Consider the following 27,222-nt stretch of genomic DNA (forward strand, 5'->3'; position numbering starts at 1 on the left):
CGGCAGAGCGATGAGATGACCGTGACGCAACTGCGGCCCGGAGGACCGCGCCCGTTGCAGCACGTGGCAACTGAGTACTGAGCGCTGAGCGCGCCCAATTGTGACCGAGCCTAGCGCTAAGCGGGCACTAGTGCTTCTACCCCAAATATTTTACCCCGCCTGCTCTCACATACGTCTGCTTCCGCCACCCAGTACTTGCGGGACACACGCCATGACATAGACTCAGCACTGGCGTCCTCGCCCCCTCACTTATACAGTGCATGCAGCAGCAGCCTCAGACGGAACGACACAGCCCGGCTTATCTCTGGCTACGCCCAGTCCGGCTGTGGCCAGAGGGGCCAGAAGCCATGCCATTTGGTGCCATAAGCCCTGTCTGCGCTCACCAGAGCCGCAGTAAGTCCTAGGCGGTCGGATATTTGGAATTGTTCATCGTCCGAAGCAGGTGTTGTCTCCATATAAAATCTCCACCCTCCTCCAGGTCCTGTTCACGCGATGTCTTCTTACGTCTTCCTGACTGCCCTGTTTGCAGTCCCTCTCGTCGCATCTTATGTCCTTTCCAGACAACCGCGACGCTCTCCTCCAGGACCCCATGGGCTGCCTCTTGTGGGCAATGTCAGCGACATCCCCGCATTTGATCAGTTCCCGTGGCTGAAGTATGACATGCTTTCACGCAACTACGGTGGGTATTGCGCATTATTTTTTGTCTCCTTGTGTGTTTCTGAACAGCATGCAGACACCGATGTGCTGCGCTTGAGCGCATTCGGCAGGAACCTCATTGTCCTCAGCTCGTTGGAAGCCGCGACGGAGCTACTAGACAAACGCTCTTCCATATATTCAGACAGGTATTTTGTCCTTCTCATCCTCGTCGTCTCGTCATCTGATGCAATCAGGCCACGCATGATCATGGTGAATGAACTGTATGTTCACGATCTCTTCCTATGCCTTGCCACTCCGTACTTATTAATGGAACAAGCTCCGGGTTTGGCTGGACGTTTGGGTCCATCGACGCCAACGAAGATTGGCGAGTATGCAGGAAGATGGCGCACACCGACTTCCATGCGACGCCCGTCAAGAAGTACCGCCACGTCTTGACGAAGCATGCCCACAACCTCGTTCATCGGCTCGATGCAGAGCGCGGGAAACGTTTACAAATGCATCTGAGGCAGTGAGCATCTGCCATTCACAGTGTGGCCGCTGTTCTCACTTCTGCGACGCACAGCATGGTCGGCGCGAACATCATGCAGATCGTGTACGCCATCGACGTCCTTCCGGAGAACGATCCTTTCATCAAGCTCGCCGAGGCTGCACAGGAGTGCATCTCCCGTGCGGTTGCGGGGACCTACCTGGTGGATCTCATGCCCTTGCGTACGTGTACCTCGCCTTGGTCGCGGGAACGAGCCGTACTCACGTCGTCTTCGATCTTCAGTCCGATATGTGCCTGCATGGTTTCCGGGCGCCCAATTCCAACGCGACGCGGCGATATGGCGGCAAGCGGCCGAGAAGCAGCTAAACGTTACATTTGACGACTACTTGCGCCGCGCAGTGAGTCTTTACTCATGGCAGGTACAGATGAACTCCCATAAATCACATACTGGCAGAATGAAGGATTCTCAGGGGAATGCACAGTCAAGGCCATCCGCGAGAAATTCGGCGAAGACACCGAAACGGAGCGTTGTGCCCGGATGACGGCCGCCTCGATGTACATCGGTACGTTTTGCCGCCAACTATGACCTTGTTCGTATGTTTATCGCAATCCATTTGGCCCTATAGCAGGCTCGGAGACTGTGAGTAGCTAGTGTCTAGTCACTAACCGAAAACAGCTATAACTCTAAGGGAAATAGGTCGCTGCCACGCTGCACACGTTCTTCCTCGCGATGCTGCTCCACCCCGAGGTGCTCGCCCGCGCCCGTCAGGAGCTAGAAGCCGCCATCGGGACGACCAGGCTCCCGAGCTTCGACGACATCGACGCGGTCCCGTACCTCGACGCGGTCGTGATGGAGGTCATACGCTGGCAACCGGCCGTCCCTATGGGTGAGCCAAGCACATCATCACCCGCCCTTGTTCTCTCTTTCCTTGTCCTCTCTTCCGCCAAGTCGCACCCCGGGGCTGACACGCGCGACCCGACCCCGCTCGCCAGTCATCCCGCACAAGCTGTGCGCCGACGACACCTACAAGGGCTACCACCTCGAGAAGGGCTCCGTCGTCACCGTCAACGTCTGGTGCGTTTGGCCCGCTGCGTCCACGACCCTCGTTCCCTGACTCCCGGGACGGCCGTGCCCGACGCGGTTGCCCGCTTGCGCAACAGGGCGATCCTCCACGACGCGAAGACCTACCCGCACCCGGACGCGTTCGACCCCTCGCGCTTCCTCGCCCCGTCGGGCGCGGTCGACCCGTGCGTCCCGGACCCGTTCATCGTGTTCGGGTTCGGGCGCCGCGTGTGCCCGGGGCAGCACATGGCGCTCGACGCGCTGTGGGTCACGGTCGCGACGGTCGTCGCGTGCCTCGACGTCCGGCCCGCCCCAGGCGTCCGGATCGAGGACGTGCGTGCGGAGTTCGTCAGCGGCTTCGTGGTGTGCGTCCTCTCTCTCGCTTCGAGCGTCGCCGGACATGCTGACGGGCTCGGTTGCAGGGAACCTAAGGAGTTTCCGTGCGAGATACGGTTCCGCTCTGCGACGCATGCCGCGTTGCTGGACGGGAGCTGAACCTGAAGGGTGAAAAGCGAAGCGGTTCAGACAATGTGTGCGATAGGACACGATGTTATCATCGATTTCGGAAGCAGCTACGGACTCGACATCGTCAACGGAGCTCGATAACCACGCAGTTGTACAAGAAGACGACAGATCATCGTACAACTAGGAGCAGAGCGTCGGCAGAGAAGCGATACAGATGAACAAGCACTAAGTGAAGCGATATTGTATGCTATGGAAACAAGAAGGAGCGATAGATATGCCTGGGGTAAGTACAGAAGGACGAAAACAGCCACAAATGCGGAGGAGATATGTAAGGTATGGCCAGGTGTGGGAACGAAACACGAGCGTCGTCGGTATGGTGTTTCGCTGCGCGAGACTTCCCTGCTCTAGCATGAGGCCCCGAAGCGGAGGAAGCACGAGCCTGAAACCGAAAGAGGGGAAATAAACTATGAACGGGTCTAACGACCGCGCTAAACCAAAACGCGCGCAAAGACGGTCAAGCCCCCGCCTCCCTAGCGTCGTCAGCTGCCTCCTTAGAGCGAGCGCGATGCTGGAAGGACAGTAGCGCCGACGCCAGAAGCGGGACTCAGCAACAGCAATACGCGCTGCACGAGCCCCTCCCCCGGTGTCACGGCCTTCGAAGTTAGACATCCATCTCCGACGTCCAGTGCCGCCCGCTGAGACCCTGTGTTCGCTCCGACTCGAGCACGGGTGCGAGGCTCGGCGGCGGCGGCCTGTCAAACAGGCCCTGCAGGTGCGGCGCGACTGTGCTCGCACTCTTGCTGATCCCGACGCCGCGGAGCTGCAGGCCGGCGACCATCGCGTCCTCGGCGAGTAGTGCCGGGTCGATGTTCGGGTCCAGCCCGAAAGATCCGAGGCTGTGGATGTGCGGGGGTGAGGAGAGCGTGTCGCGCACGCCCGTGGCGATGTTGGGCAGTGTGAAGGAGCGGTGCTGTGTTTCTGAGGTTCCGAAGTGCAATAGGGAGGTCGAAGGGGCACCGAAGGCGGGTCCCGAGGCTGAGGAGCTGACTGCGCGGGGGTGAGGGGGCGGAAGGGAGGTTGAGGAAGTGAAGCTGGAGAAGCCCAGTGAAGAGGATTGGCCTAATACCATGGAGGGGCGGCCGAAGGAAGGCTGGCCGAAGGAGGAACAGGAGACAGTGCGCGGGACGCGGTCGAAATACACACCACTCGGCTGGGAGGCCGGCAGGACTGGGCTGGGGGGACATGTCGAGTCCCTGGAAATGGAAGGGGACTTCCGAGTGGTTCGGCGTGTATTCCTGGCGCGAGCTGAAGACTTCGGTTTGGGCTTGGGTGCGGGCTTCGACTTCGATTTCCGGGGAGCGGGGAGAGAGGAGGAAGACGCCGTCGGAGACAAAGTGCTTCTGGCTGACCGGGTGTGCGCAGAGGATGCAGAAGCGGACGTCCCGCGTCGACGCTTCTGTCCACTGCGAGTGTCTTCGTAGACAGGATCCGCGTCGTCGGGATCCTCGTTCAACCACTCGTCCTCGTCGTCCTCGTCCAGATCGACATCCTCTCCCGCCTGCTCCGCTGCGAGCTTCCGTGCCGTCTGTTCCGCCTTCGTCGGACGCTTTCTCCGCTTCCGCGGCCGTGTCATGCCCGCGAAGTTGAAGTTGAGCGTCCAGTAGCCACCCTTCCCGGGGTCCGTCAGGGGACGCGGGACATGCTCGAACACTTTGTGGAGGGATAGCGCATGGCGCAGAGAACGCTGGACGTAGGGGACGCGTCAAGTCGCGAACAAGATGTAGACAGCGGGTCCGCGAGCGTGCTCACCTTCCACGACTTGTTCTTGTCCCTCCCGAACCACTCGAACCTCTCCTCGAGCCGCTCGTAGATCTCCGACAAAGTTAGCCTGCGGTCTTCGCTCCCCAGGATCGCAAACTGGGCGAGCGCCGTCAATGACTGGCCTGGGCGAGCCCCAGGTTCTGATTCGGGGAGTGCGTTCAGGCTGAGCTCCGTGTCGGGAGGGACGCGAAGGATCTCGCGGATGCGGTCGTCGGTGATACAGGCGTCGTCCCCGGCGACCATGACACCGTTGCGGGGGAAACGCAGCGTGTTGAAAGTTCCCATCGAGTCCATCTGGATGGAGGTGAAGTCTGGGGGCGATTCCACCTCAGGGTAGTTGTGCGTCTGGGGGCGGTAGTGGGTGGGTTCGTAAATGAGGTCCTCCAAAACCCCGACGCGTACGTGCCGGTCGTTGTATGCAGGGTAGTACTGTAGATTGGAGTGGGGAGCGGCCGGCGTCGAGCCTGGGGGAGGGATGTATGCGCTGTCCTCGAGGAGGATGGGGTCGATGGCAGGAGACGCGTTGCTGGGGGTGGCGTTGGAGACACTGTCTTCGGTTTCTGTGCCGTTGGGCTCGCTTCCACTTGCCCCGGGAGAGCTTACCGGGCTATTTGCACAAGTGTGGCGAACGTAGGACTACGTGGCCACCGGGTTGAGGGTCGTTGGATGAGGAGAGGAGGGAGGTTACATACTTGTGAAGGACGTGTCGTTGTACCCGCTACACTCGCCACAAATTGGCTGAAGTGCCAGGTCGGGGCTTCGGGACGGGTGAAGCGGTTGATAGGAGGATTGAAGGGCACGTCGTCAACAAACACCGTCTGCGGGGAAGGAGGGGTGGTGAAGGACACGCTCCGGGAGCGAGGGGACGAGTGGCGACTCCTGGACCGTTCGGATGGCTCGTGGGAGGCAGGGAGGTGAGGGGATTGCCGGGACGCGGTACCATCTTCGTCGGTCTCAGAGTTGGGTTCAACGGTGGTATGTCGAGAAAGTGTCGGCGGTGAGCTTGGGACGGGGGAACGCGTTATGCGCGGCGGTGAAGGCGACGCGTAGAGTCGCTTCCGGGGCGCTGGATGGGCCATATGCGGCAAGAAAACCGAGGTTGGTCGTGGTCGACGTGAGAGCGAGAAACAACGCGTTGGCGCTGGGCGAGGCTGGGGGGATTGCTGTTTTCGGCGGAGGATATGGACGGGCGTGGGACGGGGCGCGGTTGAGTGGGCGTGAGTGGGCGGCCGTCTCGCCAGCTCACTGTCAACCTTATGTGCCTCCCCTCGAGAACCGTGCCGGATCACCCTGCCCGAAGCGTCCCTGCAGGTCGCATCTGGTGGGCAGCGAGCACAAAGCAACGTGGCTATCTCAGGTCATCATTGTCCCGCCTTTCGCAAGCTATTGTGCGCCTGTTTCGTGCCACTCGGTGTTGCCCGGACTCCATTGTGCTCCCCGCTCAAATAGCGGCGTTCCTGCAGGGTGAGGAAGGTCATTTATCTCGTAGAACCCCTCACAGCAGCACAGAACGCGCCCGAGAGGGTTCCCTAGCGCGGCTAGCAGATGGTAACGGTCTGCGCTGAAGCCACCTTCTCGGACTTGCCCGGTCTGGCCAGAGTCCGAAATAGGCAATTGCATCAAAACATATCGGAATGAGGGTGCGTTTGCGCCTCCAAGGTTCTCGAGCCCGTGGCGAAAACATATCGTGATACCAGACATATTGCGATATGTTTCCGTCAAGGGGATGCGAGAGGTATCACCTATACGTCGAAATTACTCACTTGGCGAGAACAATGAGATGATGTCCTAAGTGGACAAGGGTAGCTTATACTCTAGTGCATACAGCGAACTTCGACCACTGTGTATATGTTACTGTATGCACCTTGGTCGAAAGCTTCATGCAGTTGTGGACTTTCCCCGCGATTGGTAGACGAGGTCGGCAAACAGCCCTGGACTAGCGCCAGAGGGCGGGACGTGGAGGCGCGTCCGTCTTGCTTCGCGCGTCCATCTCTAGCTTCCTCTCCTGGTGTGTCTGCGGATGCAATTATTTAGCAACGTGGAACGAAGAGACAGAGGACACCTTGGACGAGGGGCCATCGAGTGGCACAGGTGGAAGGAGAACAAGGATCAAGAGACCACCACCCCTTTTGGGACGGCGACGTGGTGGCGGTCGGGCCAATCTCAAGATCGCGTCCAGTCTTCTTCTTAACCTCTCCGGCCAGCTCCGTCACCTCCTCAGCCCTCCCGCCGTGCTTGCTCCGCGGTTCTCTCGCCCGCTCATACTCTGTCCACTGTGCCCCTCACCTCCCCTGTCTCCAGTACTCTGCCTCTCCCTATCTCGACTACCCCATGTCAACACGCTCTCACGGCTCAAGATGTCAGCGGGCATGACGTGCGATTGTCTTGATTCATACGCGTCATGGTCGCCACCCCGTGGCTCGTAGGATATTCGGGCAAGCCCAAGCCCGGACAACTCACGGACGATATGCCGGGGCAGAACATCGCGCGGGATTGATATTGCCCATCCAGATCTGTACAATACCATCGCATACACACCCGCCCCTGGACACCACCGGTATGTTTCGCCATCCGCCGCATCTTCTGCCTCACTTCTGCGTCTGTTGTCCCCTCCCCGGTCATGGTCCCCGCCTGTCACCGCCTGTTATCCTCGTGTATGCATATATGTCGTCGTCAATCCACGAGACTCCTCTGCCATCCATTCCTACCCTCTCTCGCCCGCATTTCGCACACGTGTTCTTGGTGAGGAAGATTGCGACGTCGCCCTCCAACCGCAAATCACCGCTGTCGGCAGCCGGACTAATTCAAGTCACGACTGTGCGTTCCGGTGGGATTCTTCTCACGAGCACACAAACTATAGGCTGCTACTCTGTGAGTAGCATGGGTCTCGCGTCCCAGAATTCGTCGCCAATGATATCGCAATGGTAAAGCTCGACTGTAGTCCTAATACGTGTCTTCTTTTTGGATGCCCCTTTACCCTCCTGTTTGTCACCCTCAGCCGCTGGTGGATCTGCATTCTCTGTCGCCGTTTTAGGGACCTGCCAAAAGCGATCTGAATTTGACACGAAGCCCGTAGACTGAGGGGACATACAGGCTCTCGTACGAGGACGCTTCCTTTCCTGAACCTCGCGGAGATCTCGTTGTAGTTGATGCCAAACCGACTGAACAGCATCTCGTGCTTCTGACTGGATACAGTGCCCTAGCATATCAAGTCAAACACAGTCAACGAGATGCTCGAAGTCGTGACATCTCACTCTCAAGGTAACATGAGCTTCTGTAGTAGTCTGACCACCTTGTAGAATTAACGCCCAAAAGATGGTGTTGTAGAGGTTGTTGATATGCGCTGGAAACCTATCAGTTTCTGTGTCCCAGGCGGCTACGTATATGCACTCACCATCTGCCTGCCTCCAGGAGAAGTAGTCTCGGACTGACTGCGGAGAAGGATAGAGGGTGATGCGGCCGTCGAAAGACGGACAGTACTTCAGTGGCTGAGCCGGAAGGTACTTCGGCCAATGGAAGACGTATGACGATGTGAACAGGGATACGACCGTGGTCAAAATCTTGGCTTCGCGTCGGTTGTACACCGAGGCGGACCTGCGGAAAAGGAAGCTGGAGTGGCGATCAGTAGTGAAAACATGTCCTAGATGCATGATCGCCTGCCTGTATTCATCCGATTCGCCAAAGGCGAGCACGATGTCCTTGAATTCGTCCATGATATCACGGGCAGCGTGATCCATGAGCTGGAGCGCCCGTTCATCATTCGGCTTAATGAACTGGTGCTCCTCGGAGAGCCTGACGTCGGTTAGCAGCAGGCGATGAGGATGCGGGGAGCTGCACCCACCGGTGGAAGGCATGTCCGTCGATTCGGAGGACGATGAAGGTGTCCGGGAGCAGCGGGTCAGGGAGCTCGAAGTTCCTGACATACGCATATTTGGTGCCCGCCATGCTCAGGACACGCCTTGGGCAGTGCAGATTATCCGCACACGCGTGCGTGCGGGTGTTGGAAGCAGAGGCCAATCAACGCCTGGTCGAGGTGTGGCGACAGGGAGGGTCTCCTTATCGGGCCTTCTGTGACTCGGACGCCTCGCCAGCCCTCAGCCCCGTCACGGTGCATCACTGCCCTCGAGCCCCCGAGTCACTCTGCTCTTGACCCCAGCCCATCACCATCCCACCACCGCCCGACCGCTTCGCCGACGCCCACCACCGCCTCTCCGTCTTCAAGACTTCGCACAAGCACACCACTACCTCCCCCGAGCACCCGCCCTTGCCACCGCAGCCATGTCCAGCAACACCTCCGACTCGTACTCTGACTTCTTCCGCCGTCGCACCATGGGCCGCGCACCGTCGCCACCCACGTGGGCGTGCTACGAGCAGATCCCGTACGCGGACGACTACTCGGACTCGGGCTCCGACGTCGACTCGTGCTCCGAGGACGAGGAGGAGTACCACCACGCCTCCGCTGCCGACGCCGAGCGCCCGTCGCCGGCCTCTGCGCCCGCTGCCGACCGCGCGGACGGCGACATGGAGATCGACGAGGGCGACGAGCCCATGTCTGCCGACCGCGTCGCCGAGGCGTTCAAGAAAGACGTCAAGGGCAAGCAGCGCGCCGTCGAGCACTTCGACAGTCCGCCCCCCAAGCGCGAGCACCGCAAGAAGCCCCGCCAGCCCGTTTTCACCCTCCGCCCCATCCTCACCATCCAGAAGAGCCAGGGCTTTGTGTGGAACCAGGTGTGTACCCCGAGTCCGTGCTGCGCGCGGCCAAGCAGACCATGCTGACCCCGGCCGGTCGCTGCATCGCAGGATCTGTTTGTGCCTCCCTACATCAAGGACCGATGTGCGTGCTTTGCTTTAAAATGACCCTTTTTTTTCTCACGTGGAGCTTCGTACTCGCGTGGATGCTTGATCCAGATGTTGCGTCGACTTCCCCCTCGAACGCTCGCGGGTTCGTGTCGTCGTCCGTATCGTCCACCGCATCTTCCATGATGGAGTACGAGGTCGAAGTCGTAGAGATCCGCGTGCGGGAGGGTGAGCTGAACGATATCATCCCCTGAAGGTCGAGCATATCGGAATACTGTAGCATTTGTCTCCCTCCACTTCGCTGTATCGTTTGGTGCTAGACGCCTCCTACTCCCTCGCGCTCTCTCCAGATACCTGCTCCCCTGTACTGACCACCACCACACCTTCGTCACCCTTCGCATAGTTCAAATACTCGCTACGCTCTGTATATCTCGGCCTTGGAATCGTTTAGGACACTCCATATTCATCAGCATCCCAACTATGAATTACAATAAACATCGAACATAAGCTCTCACATCCATTCCTAGCTCGAGTCCCTGAAGCTGAAGTGCCGAAGCCCAAACTCCAAAATTTCCGCGTGGCCCGCCAACCCCCGGTGGCCACCCACGATCGCGGTGCGCCACGTCGTCGTGCCGGGCCCCGGCCTACACATGGCTGCACGTCCGCGTCCAGAGACAGGACCACACAGGGCGCCTGGATCTAGATAGCGGCGAGGAGCTCGTCGTCGACCTCGCGCGCGAGCGCGGCAGCCTTCTCGCGTTCGCGCTCGCGCTCCTTGACGGCCTCCTGCTCGCGCGTGACGACGTAGGAGGGCGTGACGTACGGCCTGTAGTCGAGGTGGCGCTTGACGTAGAAGCACATGTAGGCCTGCGCGGCGAGGCAGGCGGCGAGCGTCGCATGCGAGACCCTGCGTGCGGGCGCGTGAGCGTGGGTCGCGGTGGGTGATCGGAGCGGCGGCGGCAGCGGCGCGGATGGCGGGACGCTCCTCGTGCGCTGCCCCGGTGCCCGGCTCGCACACCGAGCCGCGGGGGAGAGGCCGCGGCCACGGCGATGATGTGGGAAGCGGGGACTCACTTGTCGTCGTCGTACCGGTACCACTGACGCCGCGTACGCGCACGTGGACAGGATGCGAGCGCGCGGCGGGGCGAATGGGCGGACACGGGTGTGAGCGCGAGGCCGCCGGGCAGGAGGGTGCGCGCGAGTGGGTGAGAGGCGGGGACACGGAATTGAAGCGTGCGGGCACGGGTTAGGCGGGGACGAGCGGATGTGAGAAGTCCAGGCGGAGGGAGGATGGGCGGGTGACACGAGATGGGAGACGGTACGAGAGGGGCGCGGAACGATGTCAGCGACGATCAGATGGGAATGGGAGAGTGGACAGACCTCGTCTTTCGAGCGTGCGTAGCACGTATAGTGGCCGTTGTCGATCTGGCCCTCATGGCAGACGACGGCGAAGAGGTCGTACTCGTACGTCGTCTCAGGACCGAGCGACTTGTCACTGTACAGCGAAGGTGTAAGCAAACGAGATCGTTGTCAGCATCTGGAAATGGAGCCGGCAGTGAGGCGGTGGGGTGAAGAGAGGGAGCAACAATGCCTGTCGCATGATGAGGGGCGGGGGAGAGGCGAGACGACGGGCTGGGGACACTGAGGGCTTGCCGAGCGATGCCGAACGCCACGAAAAGCAAGTACGCACGGGACAAGGCTTGCACCTCCGGGACCGACGTTGTCCTTGATCTGCTCTTGCTTGTGCATGACCAAAGTTGTGAACGGCGCCATATTTAGCGATGCGGGGAAACGGACCGGCGCCTCTATTTTACGAGCCGCGGATTTGTCTGCCGTCTTGTGCTCGAACCGCTGCCGAGGGAAGGGGGGAGTGCACATTACGTATCGCGCCAGAGCCAGTGTTCGGGCAAAAGTGAGCATCGGGGAGGTGAAGACGACGAACCAAGAAGGGCAGGGTAAGAATAGGGATCACATGCCAATGACGCCAGAATTGGAGACGGAGACGGAGACGGGAGCGGGAGAAGATGCGGAAGGGACGGGGAGCAGCAGACGGGTGACGGACGAGCGGGCGTGCATGTGCATAGCGAGGGGATGAGTCGCAGAATTAGGCACGGACAACGGTAAACGCGCATGAGCAGAGTAGATGTGAGCGACTGCCCACGATCGGAGAGACGTTCTCACCTTGAACTGAAAGCTGAGAACAGGAGGCAGTTTTCGGATGCTCAAACGCTTGCTCGCCTGCGTGGCAGAGTAGACATTGTTAGCCGCCAATGGACGTGCTCGATTCCCAGCTCTGCGAAGTGCACGTACGTGAGAGGCCTTGCCACATTTCTCGCAGCTATACTCGTTCGGCCCGAGCTTCTCAGGATGAGTATACCTAGTCCGTGACGTCACAGTCGAAAGGCAGGCACCAGGATGAGCACATTGGCCGCAGCAAGAGAAGCGGATGGGACTGACCTGCGAAGACACGAGGCGAGAGTAAGATTCTGCTCGGTGCCGTTCTCCCCTTTGAGTTCAAGGCTTATATCGAGCATCGGATCTGTCTTGTCTGCCACTTTGCCGCATCGTTCGCATTTGACATCGCTTTGAAGGAGGCCGGCGAAAGTCGAATGAATAACGCAGATGCACTGGAGAGATGTCGATCCTCGGCATGTCGCATGAATTTGGTTCAGTGCTGCAATGAAGAACTCGTGGGCGTCCTGTTGGGCGTACCCGCAAAGCTCCGAGGAGATCCTCCAGGTCTTCGCTAGCAAGTCGATAGGTCCATAGGGCGAACTGTTATCCGAATGAACCTAGCAGCGACCAGATTAGCGATGGGTACCAATAGTACTATATGCGACTTACTTCTGAGAATAGCTTGTCCATCTCACAGGAAGTACAATCTTTGAGCTTGCAGAGCTTGCTGTTATGCTTATCGCTCAGGTAGTAATTGCGCAACAGGGGATTCGCAATTAGTGATTGTAGAATGACATTCATGAAACAGGTTTGCCCAAGATTGATCAAGCCTCTCCGGCCTTGTGCAGTCAACGAGAATTGTGAGTTATGGTATGAATCAACGGTGAGGCTGAACTTACCATGACAAGGAGACGGTGTTGTGTTCCTCAATAAAGTGAGTTCTTGAGCACTAGCATACCACGTGGTGAATGGTTCTCGTCCACGTTTCGACTTATCTGCGTGAGAGAGTTAACACAGCGCAAGGCGTGTTCAACGCCCGTGGCCCTATGAAATGGCGCACCCTGGAATTGTGAAGCCTTCTCTTCGGCTGATAACGTGACTGACGCATATTGTCGATTTATGGTACGGTCGTAGATGAAGTCGTCGCATTCAACGCAGTAAACGTTCCCTGTCTTCACGTCTGCGCCTGCATATGAATTACTCAGTTTTATGCGACTTTAGGCGCCGAGGTCGTGGAGCGTCGGATTTCGTCGACAACAGTGCTCGGTGTTATAAAACTCACAAAAGTCATGGCCAGTGTCTTGAAGGTGGTCTTTGATATGCCCACCATCCCAGCAGCATGAGACGGGGCAATGAAGGCATGCATACACTCTGGATAAGGCGATATTGCAAATACTGCATTGGGGCGGAGATATCTGAAAGTGATGCCAGGTTTCAACGGTTAAGATGCTCGCTGACTTCGTAAGACCAAGATGTATGTCCAGCTCACCTTTCGGCGTTTGATAGAGTAAGACACTTCTTGGTATCTGTTGACGTTCCATCGGACAACAGTGCAGTATCTGTCCAGGAAACTTGTCCTTCTGTTGTTATCGGCGAAAACGGCTACGAGATGCGGGCAACCGATGGACTCTTCCCTTTGCATAGACATCCCCAAAAAATATGCGCAGATGGGCTCTGAAGTCCTTGACTAGAGGCAGAGATGGAGGCAGGGTGGTGGCTCAGGAAGACAAGACCGCCGGAGGCAGAAGATGACGAGTTGTCCAAATGCGGCATTCCGTGTGCGGCACGTGCACATAATGCAAGCGCCCGTGGGCTGAGCTGGCTGCCGCCGTGTAGTTCCCGAGCCCTTGGTTGAGGCCCTCACTGCGGCTTCTCCTTCATTGCTTTATCTTTTGACGACTTTTATGCGCTACTAACGTTCATCACACGTCTCGATTTCCTCGCCTCGCCTGCCCACTCTGGTATCTAGAACTTCGACGTCCAGCACTCACGACTTTTCAATGTCAACCCCTCACACCTATTTCCTGCAATTCATCAGAGCTTTTTTTCATCGACCCCGCAAGCTTGTCACTAAAAGTGACACCATTGAACCGGACGAGGAGTCTGTTCTGAACTCCTGCTCATCACCTCATCCCTCTTGTCTCTTCTGTGGAGTGTCAAAGGAGCGAGGTTTTAGTGTTGTGTGGGAGGTGAGTATCTGCCTGTGTGTCATTCTTTCGCGCAAGCTCAAAGCAACGAATAGAACGAGGTTTTTGCTGTCTTTACGGATATTGATCCCGCTTCGGAACATCATTTACAACTCGTTCCCAAGCACCACATAGGCAAGCTTTCTCCGCGTTGGTCATGGTATGTTCGCTGATCTCTGCAGCAGCTGATGTGAAAGCGTTGAGAAAATGTCATGTATCAATGGGTAAGACCCTTCTCTATGAGTCGGTGGCCCACCCTGACGTATTTCGCCACCGGAAACAGTGCGAGATATGGTAGAGATTGCACACAATATACTTGATGGGCTTGCCGTTCCGCCTCACCTTAGACGGTGAGTACTATCGCTGCAGCATGTGCTACTGCTAATGCCGTTACCTCGTAGCATCGGCTTCCATATTCCCCCGTACATCTCCGTACCTCACCTCCATATGCATATACAGGCCCTGCCGTATCGTTCGATCTTCCGCAAGCTCAAGTATCCCGTGGTGGCAGGATGGAGTGGTCGCGAGAAAGGCGTTAGCTGGTTTGTTGATGCCGAGCAAGCGGTACGGATTTTGGAGAAAGGATCTCAGGTCCGCATACTTCCCTGTTGAAGCTCCCTTGGTCCTGTTTTGTCCAAGACGTAATTTACACCGTTAATATAACCCCGCCTAATGCTCGCATCTTGCACTTGACGCAACTCTCGTCGACTGCGTGGTCACAAGTGTACCTCAACCCCGATCCGCGTAAGCATGATTCCCTTTCGTTCCCCGAAACGCCACGGCACATAGCTCTTCGTTAGGTTGCTCGTTGACGATGGGCAGGTCTATCACCTTAATGGCGAATTTCTCCGTGTCGATGTCGGTAATTCGATTCCCATGCATCTCCGCCTTCGTAGGAGATAACACTCCTAACATAGGTCCGGTGTGTCTGACCGTGTCCAAGCCGCCAGCGAAGAGAAGCAATTCCTGTCTACCAAAGATATCGGCACCTGCGCTATCAATACCGCTTTGGTGAGAATGGTTGTGCCTCGCACTATGACCCTTCCGATGACGAATGCCCACCCAGGTATATGGGAAGCCGTCGGAACGATTGTTCACGTGAACCCAAATGGCAGCTCACCGAAGAAGGACGCCGTTTTTCCCAAGACCTCGAGGTGTTGCAGTCGACATCGTGCACCAGAATTCGGGTCGAATAGTTTGCGTCAACTTTGTTCCAGCGTGGTGCGTTCGGTGAAATGATCGGCGACATCCGTTGCTAAGATGTTAGTAGGGGGGTTCACTCACCGTCGGAGCCCTCAATCTACAACTCTGGCGAGTGGTCGTGAAATCGTTGACCAGTGTTTACCGAAGCTCCGGTTCCCTTGAGCGGTCACGCGAAGGTAACAGCCATCCCGGAAGCGATCGGCGTCCGGCTTGCGATGTATCTATTTGTGCGGATTTCAACACACACAGACCGAGATTTTCAGAGCCGAGGACTGAGGATCGCGGCCCCCGTTTCATGCATTCGTTGTCATCTCGCGGTGTTGCTGGCTACACGTTTCGGCAAGTCTCGGCAGCAATGGTGAGCCTCAACAACCATTCTGCTGAAGGATGTTTTCACGGAATTCATACCATTCACGCACACAGGCCCCAGCTGATTGAAGCTCCACTTGTCGGCCAATCGGTATCACCAATGCCGTCCGGTCGGCTCTGATCCCGCCTACCCGGCCGGGTTCGTCCAAGTACGGCAGAGGACGGCACGACTTTCTCATCCCCATTTTCGACTCCGCGCGGACATGCATCTGGAGGCTTCGTATACACGACTCGGTCGACGGGCTGTCTGCCCTATCACAACACTCGGATTATGCTGAAGAAGTTGCCTGAAGATCCTTCTCAGATCCTTCTTTTACGGGCCGCATAGACTTCGCCAAGAATGGAACGCTGGACATGCAACCGGACCTGGCACCCTAGTATCCACAGTGCAAGACCACCTTCCGGTCACTGAAGCCGAGCGGCAGGTGCGGCACATGTAGGTCACCAGTGGCCTTACTCATCTTTTTTGCGAGCGATGAACCTTCTGATACAGGCGGTATAAAACTACGCACTCGATCACTGAAACTGCAGCGAGCCCACCCTCGTCCTCGTCCTCGTCCTCGAAATGGCCCACTTCCTCCTCTCCCTCGCGGCATCGTCACTGCTCGTCAAGTCCACGCTCAGTGCACCCTCATCTGCGGCTGTCTCTTCGAGCATCGTGGCCTCTGGTTTGAGCTCCGCCGCACCCGCGTTCGAGACAGTGGCCCTCGCAAGCGACGATGCGAACGACATCCTGTGGTTCGCCGACACCCCGAACAACCCTGACCCTCAGGCCATCCGCGGGTCGCTCGGTGCCACGGTACTCGGCCCTGCCAACATCCCCATTGACCAGCAGAACGCCGACTTCCTCGCTCCCCCAAGCACCGATGCCGGAAGCATGTACGTGCCCGAACCTCCTCCCTAGTCCCCGCTGACCTCTTCTCCGCAGCAAAAACGCCAAGTGGCCATTCAGTTTGAGCCACAACCGCCTGCAGACCGGTGGCTGGGCACGCCAACAGAACCGTACGTCGTCCACATCGTTTCATTGCCGACGTATCGGGACGAGGGGCTCACCGCGTTGGTGAACTCTGTCCGCCTGCTGCGCCTGCGAAGCCATGTCGTAACGCGAAGCTGACTTTGTTTCTCAGAGGACGTCATGCCCATTGCCGGATGTGAGGAGTCTTGAGTTTGATCAAGCATAGAAGCCCGTCTCACCCGATTGAACCCACAGCCATGGCCGGGGTGAATATGCGGCTCGACGCCGGTGCCATCCGGTAAGTGTTCGTTCTATCAGCTCCCGTCGGCACTCTGCTTTCCCGTGAACGCCTCGACTAACGGCATTTCATAGAGAGCTTCACTGGCACAGTACGGCAGAGGTGCGTTCCGCGCTATTTTGAGTCACTGACCAATTTGCTGACGTCGGAACTTGCGTCATAGTGGGCTTATGTCATGAAGGCCAGCTTGCAGTCTCCTTCGCCATTTGAATGAAGCTCACGTGCGCTGCAGGGGACTGTCCAGGTCACAGCTGTCACCGACAAAGGACAGAACTTCCTTGGCAACGTGGTAAGTCTTACCTGACAATTGTCATCTCTACTCCTTATCGAACATTTGTAGGGCCCGGGCGACTTGTGGTACTTCCCTCCTGGTATCCCGCATAGTTTGCAGGCGACGGCCGACCTTCCGGACGGTGCGGAGTTCCTCTTGGTCGGTGCCGCCGCCATTTCCTTATAAACCGAAGCTCATTGAGTGGGTGGTTGGCAGGTCTTTGATGACGGAGCATTCAGCGAAGACTCGACATTCTTGGTGCGTCCCAATATGGGAACTGCCGTGTTTATGTTTATGTCCGCATTCACTGACCCCCCGATTGACACAGCTGACCGATTGGCTCTCGCATGTTCCCAAGGACGTGATTGCTAAGAACTTCCAGACCAGTCCCTCTGCGTTCAATCACATTCCCGCCCAGCAGCTATACATATTCCCAAGCGGTGCGTGGGTTTCCGTCCCGAAACACCTTCGCGGACTGACCAGTCCCAATCTTTGTTCGCATATACATCTACATCTGCATCTCGCGTTTGTGCGGTGCAGCCCCACCTGCGGACAACCTTCAGGCACCTGTCAGCCCGCAGGGCACCGTTTCGAACCCCTTCATCTTCCCGCTCTCCCAGGTCAATGCGACTCAATTCTCTGGAGGCACCTTCAAGGTCGTCGACGAGTCGACGTTCACTGCATCTACAGCGATTTCGGCCGCGGAGGTGTCGGTTGAGCCCGGAGCGATGAGGTGTGTCCCATACTGTCAGTGTTTATATGCGCACTTTTATCTAACGCCGCTCTACCGCCGCCCCCAGGGAACTCCATGTAAGTCGGACGGGGATCCGCGTGGCTTCTATCCCGACAGGAGACTCACGGCTTTCCAACAGTGGCACCCGACTCAGGATGAATGGACCTTCTATCTGTAAGTCTTCCGCCATCGCTGAGACAATCTCGCCGCTGACCAAGTCTTCTACGTGCCTGCAGCGGCGGCTCCGCTCGTGTCACGCTCTTTGGCTCGAGTGGGAACGCGCGAACGTTCGACTTCCAGGTGCGTCGCCCTTCTCGCTCCTCGATCTCACCGATCTACCGGTGCTGAGCGCGGATCTGGTTCGTCGTTATTCAGGCGGGTGACGTTGGCTTTGTACCTGCTTCCTTCGGTAAGCGCCCCTCACTTATGTTGCTGCAAACTTGTGTTCAGCAGTGTCGATAGGTCACTATGTCGAGAACATTGGCAACACCACTCTTCACTTCTTGGAGATATTCAACTCTGGTAGGTTGGCTCCTGTTCTCCCTGCAATGCCCACTCTAACGTGATTTGTCGTCAGGACGCGTGCAAGACATTAGCTTGAGCCAGGTGCGTAGCTCGTCACCTGTACATACAAAGGTCGTTACTGACTCTACACCCTCTTGTAGTGGCTCGCCCTGACGCCGCCCGAGCTCGTCAAAGCGCACTTGGACCTGTCTGACGAGACGATCGCCCACTTGAGCAAGACGAAGCCCGTGATTGTGGGGAGCGGCTCGCAGTGATGGATTGCACCTGAGGTATCTATCTAAGGGTGTTGACAGGGTTAATGTAACAGTAACACGACTTCTCTTACAATTCACGACACGCTCATCAAACTTGCGCAAATTTTTTTAAATTTCAACAGTCGCTGAACCTAAGCATTTTTGGTAGGTCCGGGCTCCTCGTCGTCAAAGCGCTAATTAGCAAGCCCGAGGACTATGAACGAGCAGGTCTTTTCTTCTGTTCGGATGTGCGATGTGGCCGTGTGTGCCGGAGAGGGGTTGCAACAAGCGGTTCTCAAATCCCACTACGACGTTTCAAGGAGGAGCTCGCGCTTCGCCCAAGGATTGGCATATACTAAGAGGGCCCCCTCCTTGATTGCTCCTTTTCAGCACGTAAACTCCGACACTCTCAAGCCTGCTACCTATCGAGATGGCCAGCCCACTCCTTCGCCCAGATTCCTACACGGCCTACGCTCTCTTCGAGAGCGGGAATCACACCAATCCAAAGAAGATAACGGTGCCGTGGAAGGACGACGGGCGAATTCGTGGCGAAAGTCCTCGCATGCGGCGCATGCGGGACGTGCGTATTTCTGTCAATGTGTATCTGGTGCGCAGCGTAGCATCTGACGTGAGCCGCAGTGATGACCATGTCAGGAGCGTGATGCTTCCCATCCAGTGCCCCCGTCCGGACACGAGATCGAATTGGCGACGGCGTTGCCATCCCAGAGACTGAGAAGGGGTGGACACTCGGTCAACGTGTAGGCAGTTCCTACCATGGGGGTTGCTACCGCCACTGTGCACGCTGTCGCATGGGCGACTATTCTCGACAGTCAACGGTATGATGTTTCTGCTAGACTCCTACATAGATGATGATATCTCACCGATCTTTAGGGACGGCGGTTACGCCGAATTCGACCCTGCAGAAGTCGCGCCGCTCATGTACATGCGCGGCGGGCTCACCATCTACAGTCGCAGACGCGCTCCGTCACCAGGACGGCCGTCCGCCTGCGCGAGTCGCTGTCCGGGTATCGGGTTCGCCGCTCCGACTTTCGCTTCCCTCGACCAGACCAAGATCAGACATCGCTGACAATGGTGAGTGCACCTAGGTCTCGGGCACATCGCGGTCCAGATGGCGCGGGCGATGGGCCCCAGCGTCGTCACGCTTTCTTCAGGGTCGGGCAAGGCGGCGCTCGCGCGCGAGCCCGGCACAAGGAGCACATCGACGCGCGGGCTTGGGCTCGACGCGATGCTGCTGCTACTTTCGCTCGGGCCGAAGCCGTTCCCGGTTTCTCCGAGTGAACCCTCCGACCTTTGCCTGGCGGGGCTTTTGCTGGACGTATTTTTGGGCAGTCATAATGGTGTCGAAGCGGTTGGAGATATCAAGAGTTGGGTAGCTGACACGAAAGGCGAGGTCACAAATTTACTTCAACAGTGTCGGGACTGTGATCCAGAAGTTCTCGCTGAAGAAAGCGCAGGAGGCTTTCGACGCTCGGCTCACGGCGCTTTTTCGAGCCGTGATCGTTCCGGCTTGTAACATGCACTGTTAGGGAGCTAGTAGGAACGGCGTTTAAAGAAGAGGTTGCCGTTTAGAATGTACTGAATGCACTCTCCAATGCAACGTGCCATGCATCATAGAAGAACAAGCAAGCGATGAGGAGGTATGGCAGGGATAACGACGATTATGGGTATAGATATGTACAGAGAAAATCCGAGGCTACTTTAGAGGTGCAACGACTGTACAAGCAAGAGGAGGTAGAGAGTACGATCACGGATACCTCTTCTTCTTAGATCCCTTCTTCTTCTTCTTCTGAGTTCCAGGAGAATTCGGCCTGCTTTCACCCTTTGAATCCTCAATCAGTGACTGAACACAAACAGAGAATACATGCTTCACGTACCTCCGTCATCTCAGTCTCGGTACCACTGGGTGTCACTGGCGTCTCCACGATTGGCGAGGACACCGTACTCTGTTCAGCGCTACCTCCTTCGCCGGCAGTAGAACGGAGTGTCTGGATCCTCAAGCTGTCTTGCCCCTTCTTCTTCTCGTCCTTCGGAGTCGGTGGCTTTGACGAATCAGCGGGATCTTTCGGCTCAGGTGGCTTCTTCAGGTAAACAAGCGGCGTGTTGTCGTCTTCGTCGTCGTTGTCACGAGTGGTGGAGGATTCTTCGCCCGGTTTTCCTGTCTGGCTCGGAACGTCGGTCGCATCTTCCTTGGTGATTATGACCGGATCATCGTCGATCTCCTGAGCGATGACTGAGGTGTCTTTCGTGTCCGGGGAGGGCTTATCGGACGTCGTGGACGAGACTTCGGGCTCTTGCGAGGGAGCGTCGACATCCTGGGAGGGGCTGACAGACTTCTGCGCGGAGTGAAGAGAAGCCTCCGCCTGGGCCTCGGACGCTGTAGCGGAGTTTGACTTGGTGGTCAGAGCGGGGCCCTCCGACTCAACCTTCTCCTCCGACGTCTTCTTGTCCAAGACGCTTTCGCTCATCGCCTGCTTGACCCCTTCCTGCACTTGAGGCCCCTTCGACGTCTCGATGATCAGCGAGGTCGATGTGCGGGAGTCCTCTGCCGCGACCTGCGGTGAGGACTGAGAACGCGAAGTGGGCTCTTCGTGCGTCTGCCTGGATGGCGGTTCGCGCGACTGGGAACGCTCCATGTGAAGGGGGATGGGAGGTGAGTGCTGCATCTTGTAAGACGAGCGTGGTTGGGACTGAGCAACACTATTCAGTCGGGGCTGGCCCCACGCAGCCCCGGGCTGGGGAGAGGTCGGGCCGCCGTGAGTCTCAATGTGCTCTTGGGACGAGTTGCGGGGGAAGAGCTCGACGGGGATCCTCCGAAAAACCTCCCGAACCATCCGCCACCTGGACTCGGGAGCGACAACTGACGAGCTCCGGGGTGAAGAGTGCCGCGAGGGTCACAGGGAACGCTGGCACTCCGGGGAGTGTCGGATAGTAGAGGTGGGAGCGCCGTTGTCAGACTGAGGGCGGGTTCCTGAGACTGAGATGCGCCGAAGGAGGAGGACCTGGGGACGAAAGTCGATGCCTCCCCATAAACAGACGGACGACTAGCCCAGCTGCGTGGTCGGTCGGACGTGGAGCGACTATTACGCGATGACGCTCGCAGCAGCTCTCGCGGAAGATGCGGGCTGGGATCGGATTTGTCGGGGACGGGAGGCGTCGCGGATCCGACGGACTCGCTGCGATCTGAGCGGTCTGCGTCCAATCCCCTCAACATCATCTCCCGTCCTCCATCCAACGTGACAGTTGGCGACACAGGCGACTCAGTGGAGCGGTCGGATGGGTTCGACTCGGAGAGTTGGGAAGATGCGTCGGAGGTGGATGGCTGGTGATCCGTGGTTGGGGGCAATGTCTTCTTCTCGCGCACCGACTGAGCATCCGTTGCGGAAGCGGGAGCCGAGGACTCTGTTGAGTCAGGTTGAACTTCCTGAGCTGTAGTCTCATCGATGGTAGACAGAGAGGAGGATTCGCGGGATTTCTCGGTAACAGCGGTTTCAGCCGTCACGTCCTGAGCAATCTTGGCGATTTCTTCAATCCCCAAGTTCTCAACAGCGCTGATAGGCTCCGTGGTGTCGACTTCGACCCCATCAGCCTCGGACAGCTGTGAGCCTTGCGTGCGTGCCCCCGAAACGGGAGGCGTTGACGACGACTCGGAAGTAAGGACAACTGGAGGCGGCCGTGGGGTCAAGACGTCAGGGGGGAGCTGGGGGGCTGGAGCACGAGGAGTATCTTCGCTCCCGCGTGTAGAGTCCGTGGTGACTGGTGCGGATGCCTTCTTTGCCGGGGGCTCCTGCGCCTGCAACTCCTCCGGCCCTCCCGTACCATCCATGTGTTGAGCCGTGTCGGTAGGATCTTGCTGATGCATGTCTTCGGAAGCAGGTGGGATAGTAGAAACATTATCGACAGTAGAAGAACCGGACCGTTCTGGAGGGATAGAGCCCGACGCAGAGACGCCGTCGGCTTCTGGTGCCTTCGAAAGCGTGGTCTCGGGCTCGGAGGTGCCGTCCCCGAGGCCCCAAGCGTTGCCGGCAGCATCGACCAACTCGTCTTCGGCAGTTTTGTCGTCCTCATCAGGCGAAGTTGCCGAAGTGACTGGCGCGGCGCTTGTGTCTTGATAGGCAGAATGTTCGTTGACCTTCTCCGTTACAAATCCAAGCGCCTCGCTGTCGACCACGTCGTCATCGTGTGGACGACGATCCGCATCGTGGTGTGCATTGCTGGCCTCAGGGACGACCGAGGCTGCCGTGGTAGAAGCGTCCACTATGACCGCCCCATGATCGTCCTTCGTGATAGGGTCGGCGACGTTTAGATGAGAGTCGGTGGGATCCGCAGGAGCTTCGGCTTGGTGGCTACCTAGTCTTGTCGACGAATCGCCGGTTGGATCTGCAGCGAGCGAGGAAATATCGACGAGTGGGGATGCGTAATCGGAATCCGAAGACGACGAAGAGGCTTTCACCGAGGACATATCATTGGGGAGAATGTCGCCTGCCGGCGGAGTGGTAGCGTGCGTGGAACCGACTTCGGGCTGAGTTGTTGAAAAAGCCGGTGAGGAGTCATCCAGTGAAATCAGGTCTCCGTCTTGTGCAGCCGAGAATTCCACCGCAGACTGGGCTGCTTGCACAACCTCCGAATTGCCCGCGTTGAAATCCAGTCCGAGGCCATGATCCGAGAGACTACTCAGCGCTTGTATGATGTCATGAGTGCCTGGCTGTGCAACTACATCATCCAAAGGCTCTCCGAAGTCGTCTTCCAACGCCCAGTCGCTTACGACACTCTCTGCAGAGTCGTCTTCGGCCTCCAACTCGGGCTCTTCCACGACTGGGGGTGACAAGGGTGATGGGGGCCGCGGGGGTGGTGGTCGTGCAAGATCTTCCGAAAGTCGACGGACATGCTTCACACGAGGAGTCGTCGGAGAGACTGCAGGTTGTACATTCAGAGCGAGCTGGACCATGAGCTCTTGCAGGGACTCATCGCGTGCCAGGCTATATGAGCGAGTCAACATAGATATTGAGATGAGCACCGAGTGGCGTTAAATGGCGCACGTACACATTCAGGTATTCGGCATCTGTCTGAAGATACCATAACGCGCGTGGAGTGAGGCGATGGCTCTCAATTATCTCCAGGAGGGTCTGGCCGTCGGGTCCAGTGTGGTGTCTGCGAACGTATGTAGAGAGATCACGGTCGACCCAGTTTGAAGGGTCACGCTGAGAGGCTCGTTGGCCCAGAATGCGAAATGGAAACGCAGACGGACTCACAGGAAGATCCCGGTCTCTCCCTCTATACGCAGTCTCAATTCGTGGGGCACGCTGCATCGGCGGGGGCCAAACAGACCTGAGGGGGAGGCGTTAGTTGGAAGTCAAGCACAGGTTGATAACAGCAGGCGCTCGCCGCTCACCTTGTGAAACTGCCTGGAAAGCGCGGGGAATTGAACTCGCTGGGCGAGGGGGTCGGGGAGTACAGAGGGGATCGCGGGGAGAACAGGAGTGTGGTCATTATCTGGCCAGAAACAAAGTTAGTGACCCAATGCGGGCACGTGAAAGGAATCAACACACCGAGGGATGGCGTGAAGGTGGAAGAGGTGTCGGCTATGGAGAGGGAGAGGGCAGATAACCGAAAGTCCGCGAGGGCGAGGCTTTTGAGGACCATTGCTCGCGCACGCTACCGCAGCCCGGGCGGTGGCGAAAGCAGGTGGGGGCCACGCATACTAGGGGCACGATGCTTGGGAACGTCGCGCTGCCAAAGTCGGAAGGATGAGGGCCCCGAGTTCTGGGCGAGAAGAGGCATTCATCTCACCTCGCCGCCCGGTCCCATGAACTCTATCTCACCGCCCGTGTCTCGCAAATTATCCTTCTTCGTCCTGTCTCGTCGTCTCCTGCAGTGTCCAGTTCCGTCGTATGGGCCATGTGAGCGCTGATTGGGGGTGGAGCTGCCAGGGATGGGACACAAAGGCGGTGGACAGGGGTTCGGGCCGCAGACGTCCCTGTGAAAATCGCGATATGTAGGCGTCGAGAAGCCGCCATGGGCTAGATCCTACCCAAAATGAAACACAGCGGCAGTGGACGTTGGATGGGACCGTAGAGTCCGCCGATCCCGGGGAAGAGGAAAGGATGGAGAGAGGAAGGAGAGCCGACAGTCGGGCGACGTGCGCGCAGGTGAAAGCGTGAAGATCTCCGAGCCCAGTCTCCGACAGTCCGACTCGATATCATGCGCGGTGGCTGATCAGTCCATCCAGTCTCCTGCATCATCTAGACTCCCCCGCATCCTCCTCCTCAGTTTCTAAACGTATGCTTCTCAAACACACCCAGTCTGCAGCCTTCTCATGCCATCAAACCAACCCATTCTCCGTGCTAGCATCCAAGCACAAGAGGTCTCCGAGCTCCGACGGCGGCAGTGAGAAACGCCCATTTCCTCCCTGCCATGCGCCCAACACGCCCCGCGACGATGACGTTTTATCGTATCGCCAGCCTCATGGATGCCACTTACCACGAGGTCTGTGATCGCACAGTTGTTGTGAGCATCTCTGTTGTCGCACCCCCGCCACTGGCTGGGCTGACGCTTCGCTCTCAGGCTTGCATACAATGTTAGCCTCCTCCACTGTTGAGCAACGGTTGGCGAACATGTTTGTTGCCTTCGCCGTTTCGCCAAGTGCCAGGCCAGCTGCCGATGGCTACTGTCATCGCCGCCGTAGCGCAGTTGCTGCACAGGGATCGACCAACCACGCCATATCGTCGCGCTTCTAAGTTCAAGAGCGGCGACGCATCCCCTGCTCATTCTGGCTTCGGGTCGCCTTTTGAGCCCTCTGCCGTGGCACGCCGTTCTACGTCGCGCCCACTCACTCCGCTGGGTATGTGCAACTTCAGCGCTACTATCATGTCACTGAACGCGCACCGTAGAGTCCCGGCCTTCGGCGAACTGTCACGCGACGCGGCTCGACGATGTCTCGCTTCTTGTTGATCTCGACACTCTCGAAGACGATGCTTTCTGCTGTCCTGGGAACTGCAGCCATTTCAACTGCTCCACCCCAAGCCTCATCTACTCATCTACAAACTCTTCACCAACGTTTTCTAGCCCCAAAATCTTGTATTCCCCCACATCCCCGCCTCTTTCCGACCGCCATGACGATCCGTCTAGCTCTTCCAGCGGCATCGCTTTGTCGTGCGGGACCTGCCTCCTGCCTCTCCCGGAGCTGAAGGCAGACACCAACACAATCGCTCAACGCCGAGGTGTGAGGGATTTGCCCGCTCTGCGTCCCATCAACATCCAGACGAAGGTCAACACTACCTCTAGGCTACTCTCGCCGCGGTCCCCCCTTTCCCCTTCAGATATCGCATCGGGATTCGCACAACGCTTCGTCGGATTCATCCGCTTTTCGGCTCGCCCTGAATCGACGACCGCATCGCCCTCTCCGGTCGCGCGGGAGTACGAAGAAGACCCGTTTGGCCGTGTTGCTGGTCCATTCATCGACGACGGCTATTCCGACGACACACCGTTCAAGGCTCGATATCTGCCGGATCTCAACGACCTTTCTGTATACCAGCATCTCTCTCAACTTCCGGATGGCGCTCATTTCCGACCGGAGACATGCCCGAAACATGGCAAGGCGCGACTTTACATTGGGGTCTCCAACGCCTTACCTCCTCCTCTGGCGTCGTCCGCTTTTGCGTCTCGTTCACCGCCTCTAGCAACACCACCCGTGCCCTCTGGCAACCGCTCAAAGAGTGCATCTTCCCCCTCTCATCGCCCTCCACCTCCACGTAAGACTAGTCTCCCTATCCTTCAGGCCGCTGTCCAGGTCGACGTCGACCCGCCTCTTTCCACGTCTTTGCCTACTCCCACCATCCGTGCAGCATCTGTGAGCCCGCCCCCACGCCGCCCACCAACTCCTCCTACGAGCGTCCTCTTCACCCACCACGTCCCTTCTCCCCCTCTACAGGATCCGCTCCGCCCCGCGCGCCCACCAACGCCCACCTCCAACGTCTACCTCAACTTCTTCATCGGCGGCGGCGGGTCTACCTCCCCTGTGGCGCACCAGAACCCACACCTGCGCCCGCTCCTCCTCATAGAGCGCGCCGCCGCGCGCGAGTCCGCCGAGACCGAAGTCGACGTGCGCGCCGCGTCCCCACCTCCACCGCCGTCTCCTCCGCTCGCGCCAGGCCTCCGCCCGCTCGTCCTGCCGCAGCGAGTGCACGCCCACGCCCACGCGCCGCCCGAGCGGTTCTTCGCCCGCCGCGCGCAGAGGACGCCCGGGCGCGCTCCGCGCGCGACGACGTTCCCGTTCGGCTCGCCCGCCGGTGCTGCCGCAGCGGGTCTAGAGGCCGGAACGGGGACCGGGAGGGGGCACACGAGCCTCGCGGGCGTCCCGTCTGCTTCTGCGTCTGCGTTTGACGTCGGCCTCGGGCGCAGTGTGGGCGCGGAAGCGGAAGGGCCGTGTGCTGAGGCCGAGACCCGGGTCCGGACTGAAAGGGACCCGGGGGAGAGGGGCGCAGATGGCCTGCCAGTGTCCGCAGCCGCGCTGGGCATGGGGCAGCCACTCGGGGCTGGAGGCGGGTCAGGTGGTGGGGATGTGAGTGCGGGCGCGGACGAGCAGTCGCCGCAGAAGCTGGACGGGCTTCTGACGCTCCTCGGGGCGTCGGGTGTGCTGAAGGCTGCGTTGGCGGGGGAAGGGTCGCGTGCCGGGTTTACGTTGGACGGAACGCTGATGCGGCCCGAACGGTGCTCAGAGTCGAGCGCACCCGGTGCTACGGTAGGCCAGGAGGGGTCGGAGGAGTCGGAGGAGCTGTCACAGAACATGGAGGATCTGCTGCAGCTGTTGACTTGCACTGGGGTGATTGAAGGCGCGGTCGTTGCTGAAACGAGCGCTTCTGTTGGTTAGATCTCGTTTTGCGTTCACCACATCTGTTGTTTTCGTGTATCGTTCATGCGCATCGGGAGTCTAGCATTAGTGTGTTGTCTACGTAGCATGTTTTCTA

At 58.3% G+C, this 27,222-nt stretch overlaps 9 protein-coding genes across 9 annotated transcripts; 6 read left to right on the forward strand and 3 right to left on the reverse strand.

Moving 5' to 3' along the window:
• Positions 1-576: 576 nt before the first annotated feature.
• On the forward strand, positions 577-2,693 carry BXZ73DRAFT_23092 (cytochrome P450; the record flags this gene model as incomplete). The annotated part of the gene is made up of 12 exons (XM_048017667.1): positions 577-679; positions 734-842; positions 891-917; positions 974-1,165; positions 1,220-1,365; positions 1,427-1,542; positions 1,599-1,707; positions 1,771-1,784; positions 1,842-2,031; positions 2,138-2,219; positions 2,306-2,572; positions 2,630-2,693. Coding segments are annotated over 12 exons (1,419 nt in total), but the record flags the coding sequence as incomplete, so codon positions are not given.
• A 1,618-nt stretch (positions 2,694-4,311) lies between these two features.
• On the reverse strand, positions 4,312-4,736 carry BXZ73DRAFT_38266 (uncharacterized protein; the record flags this gene model as incomplete). Its single annotated transcript, XM_048018155.1, has 2 exons — positions 4,312-4,416; positions 4,482-4,736. Coding segments are annotated over 2 exons (360 nt in total), but the record flags the coding sequence as incomplete, so codon positions are not given.
• Positions 4,737-7,357: 2,621 nt separating this feature from the next.
• BXZ73DRAFT_86886 (tRNAHis guanylyltransferase) lies at positions 7,358-8,438 on the reverse strand (the record flags this gene model as incomplete). Its single annotated transcript, XM_048024339.1, has 6 exons — positions 7,358-7,531; positions 7,585-7,692; positions 7,748-7,836; positions 7,888-8,102; positions 8,154-8,285; positions 8,335-8,438. The coding sequence occupies 6 exons, from the start codon at positions 8,436-8,438 to the stop codon at positions 7,358-7,360; spliced, it is 822 nt and encodes a 273-aa protein (XP_047883393.1).
• A 333-nt stretch (positions 8,439-8,771) lies between these two features.
• BXZ73DRAFT_96395 (uncharacterized protein) lies at positions 8,772-9,544 on the forward strand (the record flags this gene model as incomplete). Its single annotated transcript, XM_048027066.1, has 3 exons — positions 8,772-9,221; positions 9,294-9,327; positions 9,402-9,544. 3 exons carry the CDS (start codon positions 8,772-8,774, stop codon positions 9,542-9,544), a joined length of 627 nt encoding a protein of 208 aa, XP_047883394.1.
• Positions 9,545-9,989: 445 nt separating this feature from the next.
• Positions 9,990-13,113, reverse strand: BXZ73DRAFT_86888 (cysteine proteinase; the record flags this gene model as incomplete). Its single annotated transcript, XM_048024340.1, has 12 exons — positions 9,990-10,197; positions 10,365-10,387; positions 10,671-10,785; positions 10,981-11,141; positions 11,472-11,528; positions 11,601-11,667; positions 11,748-12,082; positions 12,135-12,304; positions 12,365-12,460; positions 12,526-12,651; positions 12,748-12,880; positions 12,955-13,113. 12 exons carry the CDS (start codon positions 13,111-13,113, stop codon positions 9,990-9,992), a joined length of 1,650 nt encoding a protein of 549 aa, XP_047883395.1.
• Positions 13,114-13,465: 352 nt separating this feature from the next.
• On the forward strand, positions 13,466-14,263 carry BXZ73DRAFT_38901 (HIT-like protein; the record flags this gene model as incomplete). The annotated part of the gene is made up of 4 exons (XM_048018273.1): positions 13,466-13,654; positions 13,708-13,801; positions 13,935-14,001; positions 14,053-14,263. 4 exons carry the CDS (start codon positions 13,466-13,468, stop codon positions 14,261-14,263), a joined length of 561 nt encoding a protein of 186 aa, XP_047883396.1.
• Positions 14,264-15,788: 1,525 nt separating this feature from the next.
• Positions 15,789-18,259, forward strand: BXZ73DRAFT_96397 (oxalate decarboxylase; the record flags this gene model as incomplete). The annotated part of the gene is made up of 18 exons (XM_048027067.1): positions 15,789-16,102; positions 16,152-16,225; positions 16,351-16,374; positions 16,434-16,476; positions 16,551-16,578; positions 16,640-16,648; positions 16,709-16,765; positions 16,817-16,906; positions 16,964-17,005; positions 17,076-17,187; positions 17,231-17,480; positions 17,548-17,557; positions 17,620-17,654; positions 17,717-17,780; positions 17,856-17,889; positions 17,943-18,002; positions 18,058-18,086; positions 18,146-18,259. The coding sequence occupies 18 exons, from the start codon at positions 15,789-15,791 to the stop codon at positions 18,257-18,259; spliced, it is 1,389 nt and encodes a 462-aa protein (XP_047883397.1).
• A 753-nt stretch (positions 18,260-19,012) lies between these two features.
• BXZ73DRAFT_96398 (uncharacterized protein) lies at positions 19,013-19,785 on the forward strand (the record flags this gene model as incomplete). Its single annotated transcript, XM_048027068.1, has 4 exons — positions 19,013-19,074; positions 19,130-19,206; positions 19,345-19,628; positions 19,690-19,785. The coding sequence occupies 4 exons, from the start codon at positions 19,013-19,015 to the stop codon at positions 19,783-19,785; spliced, it is 519 nt and encodes a 172-aa protein (XP_047883398.1).
• A 5,131-nt stretch (positions 19,786-24,916) lies between these two features.
• Positions 24,917-27,125, forward strand: BXZ73DRAFT_96400 (uncharacterized protein; the record flags this gene model as incomplete). The annotated part of the gene is made up of 2 exons (XM_048027069.1): positions 24,917-25,097; positions 25,147-27,125. The coding sequence occupies 2 exons, from the start codon at positions 24,917-24,919 to the stop codon at positions 27,123-27,125; spliced, it is 2,160 nt and encodes a 719-aa protein (XP_047883399.1).
• Positions 27,126-27,222: the final 97 nt, after the last annotated feature.

This window comes from Epithele typhae, assembly GCF_022376455.1.
Source record: "Epithele typhae strain CBS 203.58 chromosome Unknown BXZ73scaffold_2, whole genome shotgun sequence".
In the NCBI taxonomy this organism is placed as follows: Eukaryota; Fungi; Basidiomycota; class Agaricomycetes; order Polyporales; family Epitheliaceae; genus Epithele; species Epithele typhae.